Here is a 10,881-nt window from a genome sequence, read left to right on the forward strand (position 1 = left end):
CTCTGATGTCTTCACCCCGTCAGCAGTTTCGAACAAGCTGCAAATGCACGCAACAGCTGCAGGACTTAAATGTGAACAAAAACCAATCGAACGGTTTAGGCCTGGTACGTACTGCTATTTATAGCAACTCCTGGCCACAGGTCTAAGTTTTCCTAGTTCAATTCCAAAATGAAAGTTTTGGGAAAGTAGCCCGGGTGGAGACAACCGACTTGTGCTTGGCATCACACTTCACGCGCAGCCTAGGAGAGGAAGTGGTGTGTATCACAACGAGAAAGTGCTAAAGTGAAGCTCGTGCCGCTCACACTTCCAAGCGCGTGCAGCCGGGACCGAGCAGCCGGTGCTCACGAGCTACAGAGTCCATGAGGCGCGCAGGCAGAGCCCACCGTGGGCCCGCTCCAGTGCCTGCTGGTATAATCCCTTTAATGCAGCAATGTCCAGCTCCCCCGGCTCCTGCAGGCCAGCGGCGAGAGAGCGGCCACGAGGTGGCTTCTCTGGAGCTGCCCCGCGTGGGCTCCGCACGGGCCCCGCAAGGCGAGCGCTCGAGACTGCGCTGTACCTCGAGCCAGTGCACGGGACCGAAATAGGTTTACATTTCTGTGGGAGAATACCTTCGAAATCTGTGGATATTACAGTTAAATATGTTCACCGTTCTCGGTTTAATGACAAACATATAGAAACGAACTCCGCCCAACAGCTCTCGTATTCACTCTCCGCGGGACTGACAGGGACCTCACTCGATTAGGTAGGTGGTCTCCCGCAGCCCCGGCGCTCCTACTGATGCCAGTATCTGCCCCCGTGACGCACTTGTCTGCTCGTTCTGCGTGTGCCACCATGCCAGCCTCTCTGCACACCACAAAGCACATCCTAGCCCTGCAGTGGGACTGGAATCAGGCGCGCGGGGGGTGCTGCAAAAATCCATACAAGTGTAGAGTTTAGATGGAGGATGACATGTAAAGGGACCCTTCAAGAGTTTTCTTCTGGCAGAATTTCTTTTGAATTCTTGGAGGAACCATGAGGTGACGTTATAAAACTGCACCGCTTCATACCCCCTCTATAAATCGTCCCAGCACCACTGTTGCCCATGCACACAAGCCTGCCAGGCACATTTAGTCAGAGGGGCCAAGAAAGAGCCCCCATTCAGTAAGAGTGAATGGTGTTGGGTGACTTAAAGGCAAAGGCTGACAGCAGGTGCCCAACACTTACTGCAGCCTGCAACCCCGCCGAGATGCCAGTACAGGAAGTCAGGGCTTTAAGTGGGCTGCAAAAAAGAGGGGCGGCGAAAGGTGCAAGGGCTGTATAATTATGGGTGTGACTCAAACATACACACTAAAATGTGCACAGAGTGCCACCCTGCCACACATTTGCATCAAATCACAACTGCAACTGCTATACGTAACCATTAGTCTGTGCACTTTGCAGAGGCCAATTATTGAATGACCACGTATTCGGAACACTTGTTTTGCCCCTGACAGGCACTGAAAGAAACTCGTACTGCCTTCAGCCACAACTCAAGCGCGCCCCGTGATAAACACCCGGATGCAACTCAATTCACATTACCCATTAGAGGAGAATAATATGTTGTCTGAAAAAAATTAACATCCTGCTGGAAAAACCAAACACTCACAGGGAATGCAAGATTAAGTAAAGTGTGTGAAACTTAAGCAGGAATGACAAGGGTTACCTTAAAGTAGTTTACACTCATTGTTAAGAAATCGATCAGTCTTTTGCATGGAAAGTTAAGGACATGAATACAGTGCCCGAAAGGGACCCGTTTCATTGTCCGGTTTAAATTACTTCCGAGTCCCGGACTCCTTAAAGCCCTGTCAGAGCCAACCCAGCTTCTTGGCTCCTGTCATGGCTCTTTTATTTCCGATTCTCTCTCTTCCTCCTCATACATACCTCTGTCCTCCATGGCTCTCTTTCAATCTGTGTTTCTTCATTCAATCAAAGATAGAAAATAAAAGTGAACATTGCACAACGTCCAACATCTGAGTGAGATAAAAAATCTGTGTTTCCTGCAGAAATGCATGTGACAGCGCATTTGCTAGATACAGGCAACAGTCCCAAATCCATATAATGTATTTATTAAAGAGTGCTCAAAGGGGGCTTTTTTCACGCCCTCCTCACAGAAGCTTGCAAGGGTGCCCCCGAGAAGCACACAACATTGCAGCTTGACAACCACAGAAGACCCAGCGGCGGTGCACAGAATATCAGTGGAAATTACGAGTTGAGAAACAGATACTTCAGCGACCACTAAAGGAGCCACCAACTTTGGCTGAGTTAACCTTCACCAGTAAGGGCCTCTGGTGATGAGCTAAACAAGACACAATGAACTTTCATCACGAGAAATGTTTCGTACTTTTGTTTAAATTGATTGCCAGCTTATTGTCTTCCAATTAACGATATAATTTGCATATATTACAGTTATGTTTAAACAATACACTACAATGTTTATCCTCTGTATCTGTAGTAAATGTATGTTACGCACTCTATCACCCACTTGGTCTGTGCTCCATAAAACTGCTAATAAATAAATGATTAGATAAATAAAGACTGGCCTCTCTGTCAGAGAATCCACTTCTGTAACAATGAGTACAGTTCCCCTCCAGCTCTGGATCAGACGAGCACCCACACAGGCCTGCCAACTCTATTTAACAAATATGTAATTAATGTCCTCTGAATAAATAGCCATCGGTTCACCAAAGCACTTACGAGCACGGAAAGTAGTACTACAGGATTGCTCTTCCACGCCTTTGAGATTTGGCCCAGAACGCCAAAATCACTATTAGTAAAAGTACAAAGAGAGCAGTCCTTTCTATGTGAAGGAATTGCATCTGAATATTCTCACTGTAGATATTTTAGGGCCAATTCATAAAGGCACAAATAGAGAACATGAGAGAGTAGTTACTACTTTATGTGTTCCAAAATGTTTTTTTGTTTTGTGAAAAGGCCCATAAAATGCTCTTCAGAAGTCCCACTTCACTAACACATTCCACGGTATACTGTACTGATGCAGCTCCGTCATAATAAGACAAACAAGCATTTGCAATGCAATGGGTCTCATGTTTACTCGAGTTAAAGCTATTAGCGTTGTAAGCTCCTAGCCGGACTTTTCTTGCCACATAAACTGAAAAGTAAAACAGATTCACATAAGCGAGCCGATGGCCGCCATAAGAGCAAAGCAAACACACAAAATGAAACAGAAGTTCCATTGCAGTGAAACATATAGGCAAAAGTACAATTATCCATGTAACCGGCAAAAGTGTAAATATCCATGTAACAGGGTCGATGTGATGTGATGCAAAGCGCTCAACTACTACCCAAAGAGTTTGCGCTGCCTACAAAATAAAGAGAAGATATAGTGTAGAAACCATATGGAAAACATGGAGCCTAGTATGTTTTCAGTAGTTGGCAGGTGCGCTCGAGGCAGACTAAACACCAGAAAAGGCATGACATGTGCATGCCTTTCACTAATTAAATCAAGCAAATTTTAAAAGACAAGCCCATGAACCAACCAAACTGATGGGCTTGACACAGGCGTGGTTACAGAGAGATTACACCTGGGAAAGTGCACTTTGCGGTTGACCCTAAAAAAGAAGCATCCACTCCACTTTGACTATAAAATATTAAAGCCTAGGAGATATATTTTCAGAGTGCTTTTTTAATCGCGTGAGCGCTCTATCTTGTCACCAAATGCGCTAGTAGGAGCTAACAGAACTTGAACCGGATTAGGCGGTTCCAAGTCCTGCTTTTGTTTCCTCTCTGCACTTATGTGACAAGTGTTAAAACAAAAATTACTTTTTAGCCACTGTGACTCAGGTTTCTCGGCTGCAAATGAAGATACTGATGATTTTACATAGGATGGACTTAGGCACTTCATGGAGGTTTGGGTATGCAACGTTGCGGAACTCAACTCGACACTACAGAAAAAACAAGCATTTTCAATGCAACTGGTTTCGCATTTGTTAGAGTTAGAGCTATTAGCGTTGTAAAGTTAAAAAAACGCAGCGCGATCGCGCTATGTAAAACGCAGCGCGATCGCACTGCGTGGAAAATAAACAGATAAAGTAGTCTGGACTCCAGGCTGAAAACAACGTACCTTGTATGTTTTTGGTACTTTACCGGTGCTGTTCAGGTGCGCTAAACACCGGAAAAGGCATGACGTATGCATGCCTTTCACAAATTAAAGCAAGCGGATTTTAAAAGGCAAGCCCACAAACCAATGTAAGTGACTGGCGTGGCATGGGTGTGGTTTCAAGCCCAAAGAGAGATTACAGAATGGACGGAGCACTTTGTGCTCGCCCATAAAAACTAGCTGCAACCGCACGTATGAGACCTTGATTAAAGCCTGATGCCTCACACACAACACAACTGGGTTTTTCGGACCTAAAGAGAGCCTGCAAAAGGCATGTACTGTAGATAGTGTGCACCAGTAGTCATTTTTGAGGACCAGGACTTATTTTTCCTCATCAGATTTTGACGAGGAGCCTGATGGAGGAAGGCTAAAAAGGGAGCAATAGGGTAGAAGAGAAAAATAAGAACACGGGTACTAAGAAAGAAGAGATTAAAAATAAAAGAACCTTGAAAGGTGAGGGAAAAGACAGGACGTGTGGCGGTGGAAGGAAGATCATCAGGAGGTGGGATCAAGTCTAGACAGGCCTGGTATTAAACAATCTCTGCATTCTGTAGCATCTGCGGTGAACCCCAGCGAAAACTGAGCACCTGCACTCTTATGTATTTATTATTTTACAAATTAAACACTGGGATAGACGCTTAGATAGACTATTTTCATGGTGCAAGCGATGTGTTATCCTCCGATAAAACAGCCACATCTTCACTTGGGAAAAATAAAATAGAGTAAAAAAAGCTGCTAACCACACACACACACACACACACACACAGAAAGTGCTGACTACCTGTGTTAGGCTTCGTGTACACAACTGTGCTCAGTCACTGAGTTCACATGCCATCCCTTGAAACAGCTACAGTACAAGCAAGTCCACCCAGATAGAAGGGAGTCGGGAAGAGCCCGGAATGAAGCAACATGCGTCCACCCAGTTGCTGGCGGCAGAGGGGTAAAGGGACGCCTCTTGCACCTGGAGTGGAAAGGATGCGTGTGAGAGAAGCCCTGGGGTCGTACATCACCAACTGCAAACCGGAACAGTTTTCAAGACTCAAAGAGACGCTAGTGTCCCACACCAACGCTGGAATTCCAGACACATGAAGCCACAAGATAAACAAGATTACTTTCAGCCAATAAATTACGCAAATACTCCATGACTTAAACCGTGAGAATCCCCAGCTGCGAGATTGCCCGAGTATCAATTCAGCCATTTTGTCTGGCCACCAGACTCTGGTCTGAGGCGGGGAGACAGCCTGTGACACGTGAAGCGCCTGACACCCATCCCACCCCCAATTAGAAAGCTGTGGATCTAGGTGCTTTTAGGAATAGGTGAGTTAGTCACTAAGGAGCACTGGTAAATAGAGGGAGGAGGGGAGCCGTGGCAGACGTGGCCTGCGGGGTTGGTAGTCGGCAAGGCAGGGCGGGAGGTTGCTGTGGGGCCTCTTCTTCCCGAGGGCACCACTCCCTCTACTCATCAAACTCGGAGGTACGCTTCACACTCGATAAGTGCCCTCTCTCCGTCATGCTTTCATAAGAAAAATGTTACCAATCCCGAAAAAGGAGCCGCTTGCCAGACTGCATATCCAGGTGAAAGTGGAGGAGGAAACTAAACAACAGACGCGATATTAATATCACAAGACAAGTCGTGGCGCTGAAGGGCACGCTGGGATCCCGCAGGCCCTATTGGAAGGGGCAGCAACCAGGCAAGCAAAGACCTCCGATTCTGCCCCTGAAGGGTCAGGATCAAATGACAGCACCAAATGGATTCTAAACAATTCCCATCCCAAACGACGTGAGTGGCAAGGCCTGGCATGCGCGTAAGGGGCACTCGTTGCCCCGGTGCAAGCTAAGGGACGGTGGTGCCAGCACCAAAAATAACTACACACATTTCGTACCAGTTAAGTGAACATTAGAAAGTGAGTTACAGTAGGGAGCCCCGCCTCGGCCCTGCTGCAGGGTGCCAGCACCGAGAGAGACGTGAACGCCTCCCACAATAATTTCATTAATATTAGAAGACGAGTCATGGAAAGAGGAGGAAGGCCCCTGCCGGCTGAGGGGAAGTGTGAGTGCTCGGAGGGATCTAAACACCGCGCAGACCTATTAATGTTGGGCAGCAGTCGGGAGGGAGCACAGCTGCCCGTGCTGCTTCTGGGCCAGCGAACAGGGGCTCACCACAACTCAGACTAGATGTGAACTAGGCGACCGCAGCAGGGTCGGACTAGCCTATAGAGCTATCAGGCTGGGCCTGATGAACTGGTCTGACAGGCCAACGTGTCGGTCAGTTTTTTTGCAGTTCGTGGGCATATTTTATGGCCAAGTAGGCCTGTTTTAACTTTTTATCACCACAAGCATTGGCAGCAGCAAATATAAGCTCATGCAGACTCCCCATACCTTGCAAAATACCCTTACAGCGTGTCTGCACGAGTTCAAATACGGCCTGCTTTGAAAATGTGGGCCATTACTTAACCATGTGATTCCTAACTGGGGGGCTTGGGGGTCCTTTTATTTTGGTGCCTGGTCCTATTTTGTGTCCCAGTCCGACACTGGTCAGGCAGACGAGGGATGCCGCCCGGACCAGAGGGAAATGCCAGTAGCGACAGGAAACAGGTCCCCACAGACTGGATAACAATTCCAAAATGCAAGTCACTGGGGAGAGGGGCTCCTCCGGGTCTCTGCTGCGCAGGGCAAGAGGGAAATGTCAGCACTGAAAAGTGAGCGAGGTAAATAAAATACATAAAACACATCTTTTTACACATCGTACGCGGAGCCCGGGGTGACGTGTTGTGCAGGCAGGAAAGTATTCCGGAGCTCACATACGTGAGAGTAGTAGCAGGGGAGAGGATGTCACGTGGGGAGCGGCACCCCCAGCTCCGCACTCCTGTGAGAGTGGGAGGAAGCCTTGTCAGAGTACAGTGAGGCAGGGCGGCGATTGTACATGTATGGCGGTGTCTACACAAGCAGGGGGCACTGCTCGTGATGCGCTGCGCGCGGCAACGTAGAGAAAGTTTCAGCAGAGTAAGGCGAGCACATACCCACACCTAGACCTGGTACTTGTGGCAGAACTTTTGCCACGGGACACAGCAGTCCGTCCACCCCTGGGCTGCTGCGAGGCCCGGGGGGCAGTGTCAGCAGGGAGGGGAGGGTGTGCACACACCGAGGCTCGTGCACCACTGGGGGGGCATTGAAGATCAAGATCCAGGCACAGACCCCCAGGGGCGCAGCACTCACCAGCAGGCTCTCCACATTGATGGGGGACTTGGGGTCCCTGATGATGGCCTCCAGCTTCCTCTGCCGGTTCACCATACACGCTCCGGTGGGGGCGGACATCTTCCCGGTCTGGGAGGGGGCGGGCACTCCCCGGGGCGGCGGGACCTTCCTGCCCAGGCCTAGCGCAGCCCTCCCTCTCCCGGGGGGCTCGGCGGGGAGAGCCGCTCTCCTGCCTCCTAGGGGCTCGGCGGGAGCCTAAGCCGCATCGATCCCCCGAGGGCTGCGAGTCCCCGCTCCGCCTAGGCTCCGGGGGAGAGCCCCGGCTGCATGGCAGAGCCCGCCTCTCGCTTCCTCCAGCGGGCAGAGCGGGGCGGCGGCTGCGCCTCTCTTCGAGCCGCGGTCCTCCCGCGGAAAAGTTGGGGCTCCTGCGGGTCCCGCCCGGATCCTGCTCGCTCACTCCTCCATGCCGCTGCGGGCGGCGGGGAAGCGCTGCTGCTGCTGCTGCTGCTGCCTGCTACCCGCCTCCTCCATGCTCCGAGACCGTCTGACATCAGCCTGACTCGGCCCCCTTTACCCACAACCCTCCTCTGCCCTGCGCACAGGCAGACAGGCAGGAACAGGAGCCAGGGCCCCTCCGCTGTCCCGGGACGCAGCTCCGAGGCTGCCCGCACTGCACAGCACTGGCACGGAACCCCGGTGCTCGCGGGGCATTGAGTGCTGGCACTGCGAGGCGCACCCCGCGTGCGGAGGGCCTGACCTTAGTTGTGTCCGAGTTCTAGACAAAAAACAAACAAACAAGGATTGGCAAAGCCAATAGGTCTGGCATTGGCCGCCGGCGGTTTGACAATTCTTATTTTCTTCTCTCAGGATTTTTGCAAAACTTTATTGTTGGGGAAGCTGCCAGCCCTTCACCATTCTAAAAAAAAAATTATTGGCTAAAGGCAAAAAAAGATATTTTTTAATCTAAAAAATGCTCAAAATGGTTTAGAACGCCCAGGCACTGAAGAGATATACTTTTTTTTTAATATATATGTGCTTCTTGTGAAAGGAAAGCACGTGTCAACTCGTAGTAAAATTAGCCAATGGGTTCAGTGGGCTGGCCCATAGTCACGCAGACCCTCTTCCTTAAAGAAATTGGCCCCCCGTGGTTGGTTGAGGGATGTAAAAGAGGCCCATGCAGCCCCCCACGGCACAAGGGCCCAGGCTTACCCATACTGGAGGGTGCACGCTCAGCCACTTCTGATGTGAGTCTGGGGGGACACCTTCAACATATCTTGCAGGGGGTCTCTCACATTTTTACCAGTCGCAGCTCGCTGCGCAGTGAAGGGGAGGGGCAGCGCACGGTATGGGTGAACAAAATAAAGATTACATAAAAAAAAAAACGTACCTGCTGTGTCGCTCCTCTTTTCTTCTAACGCTACATGAGAGCAGCATTAGGATTGGCTAGAGCGCCCTGGCTTGGGGCTTCCAGGCAAACTGGGAGCGTGTGCCTGCTGCCTCCAACCCAGCAACACAGTGCCAGGTGGGAGAGAGCACAGTGCACATGTGTGTTTGGCCGGCCTGAGACTGCCGGCCAGACACACGTGCACTGAGGGGAGTGCACACCACTCTCCTCTATGGCTGTCATCCCCCCATGGCCCAACCCCATTAAAAATAAACGTTGTTTATTATCGTTTTATTTTCAAAGCTTTCCAGCTGCTGCTGGGGGGGGACTTAGGGGGTGCGTAATGCTCCTCTGCCATAGTGGAGGAGCCGCCACTGTTTGTTACATCCCTGGGTGGGCTCACCCAGGCCCTTTTAAGCTTGAGGAGGGGGCTGTGCCGCCACCTCCCCATTTTCTGCATTTTCGGCCCCAGGTGTGGGCTCATGGAGGGTGTCTTTGTGACCACCTTCCCTATAAAAATTAATGTCTGCCCGGGGGTGGGCTCCCCAGATCCTCTAATGGCTCAGAGAGGCGGGGCGGCGCATCCCACCCATAAAGATTTTCATTGGCCCCGGGGGTAAAGATTGTCATTCTCCCTGGGAGTAGGTTCCTCGTGGCTTATAATTAAAACAAAAAGCTGCCCAGCTGCCATGTTTTTTTTTTCAATCCCACAAGAGTATCCCAGTTTCGTGGCAATTTTTGCCTTCGTTTTGTATCCAGTGGGGGTCCCTCTGGGTTCCCCTCATGGGTCCTAGGGTGGTCAGGGTATCCCTACCCTGCCTCATATATCTTTTTTTTTTACAGAACTTCAGGACAGGCGACTAAGTCCCCGAGTCCTGTAATGGCTGCCAGAAATGTTTTTCTCATGTTGTTGGCAGCCAATCACATTGCTCGTTCTTGCGGGAGTCTGACTCCCAAAGGAGTGAGATGGCTTAAGGGAAATAAAGCTCCCTGGGCCAAACAGAATGCTCTAGTTTTAAACTGGTGCTCTCGCAAGAGTCTCAGAAGCTCTTGTGAGCCCAACTGCAAAAATATGCAATTTGTGACCGTTTATTTCACAAAAACTACTGAACGGATTTACACCAAATCACAAAAAACACTATCTACAACCCATGATCTAGCTTACTGCTGAATTTTGTGTAATTTAGCAGTTTTTGCAGTAGCCCTGCCTAAAGAAGTCTATTGAAAATGCATCGGAATTTTGTATTTGGGGACCCCCCTTTTTTTCCTTGCACCCGCTTGACAGATCACCCCGAAACTTACCATGCATATATTAGTCAAAAATTATTACCCTTTGAAAAGTTTTGTAGAAATTCTTCAAATGGTGCCAAAGTTATTAGCATTAGAAAAACACGTTTCCTATGGAAAAGCAGACCTAACTATAACTACATATACACATATATATAGTTTTTTTTCCTATTGCCAGTCGCCAGTAGGACGTTATAGTTAGGATCTAGTTTCCTTAGGAAGAGTTTTTATTGTTTTGCCAAAGCTCTGATGTCGCTTGAGGTTGAGGAATCTTCACAAAATGTTCAAAACTATTATGAAAGTCAGTTCAGTTGTTGTCTTGAAAGTTTCAGGGTGAGCCGTCAAGCGGGTGCAGAGAAAAAGGGGGAATCCCCATAAATTTTCCCATAGGGATTTTGAACACGACTACAGCCTGAACCTCTGGACAGAATTATGCCAAATTTGCTGGAAAGCTAGCTTTTGGTCCAGAAAGCGTTCTTTTTGTGATTTGGTGTAAATCCATTCAATATGTTTTAAGATAATAAATAAAAAAGAAATATAGATATTTAGGGACGCATAGGATCCCCAGATCCAACTATCCTTGTGCTGATATCTGATTGGCTGCCAACACTTCAAAGAGGAAGTGTTGGCAGCCATTTTGGTACTCAGCTGCAGCCGAATCCCAAAGAAAAAATTGAAAAATAAAGGGGCCAGGGTAGGGATTCCCTGAGCCCCTAGCCTTTTTGCAGGGGTCCCCCAGGGACCCTGTTATCACAGGTTTATTTGGCACCACGGGGCAACATTTGATCACAATGTCATTTATTTTTCTCAAATCCTGGACAATTCGCACCTTCCCACAGATCTTTTTCAATCCCATTATTGGTGAAGTACATGGGCTGCT

General features: G+C 49.1%; 1 protein-coding gene across 1 annotated transcript in view; it reads right to left on the reverse strand.

The window, feature by feature from the left end:
* ROCK2 (Rho associated coiled-coil containing protein kinase 2) overlaps positions 1-7,892 on the reverse strand; it is a 508,887-nt gene extending 500,995 nt beyond the window's left edge. The window contains exon 1 of the mRNA XM_069235939.1: positions 7,352-7,892. Within this exon, the coding sequence (XP_069092040.1) occupies positions 7,352-7,450 (99 nt within the window). The 5' untranslated portion in view covers positions 7,451-7,892. The remainder of the gene's footprint in view (positions 1-7,351) is intronic.
* Positions 7,893-10,881: the final 2,989 nt, after the last annotated feature.

Source organism: Pleurodeles waltl, chromosome 5, assembly GCF_031143425.1.
Source record: "Pleurodeles waltl isolate 20211129_DDA chromosome 5, aPleWal1.hap1.20221129, whole genome shotgun sequence".
NCBI classification, from domain to species: domain Eukaryota; kingdom Metazoa; phylum Chordata; class Amphibia; order Caudata; family Salamandridae; genus Pleurodeles; species Pleurodeles waltl.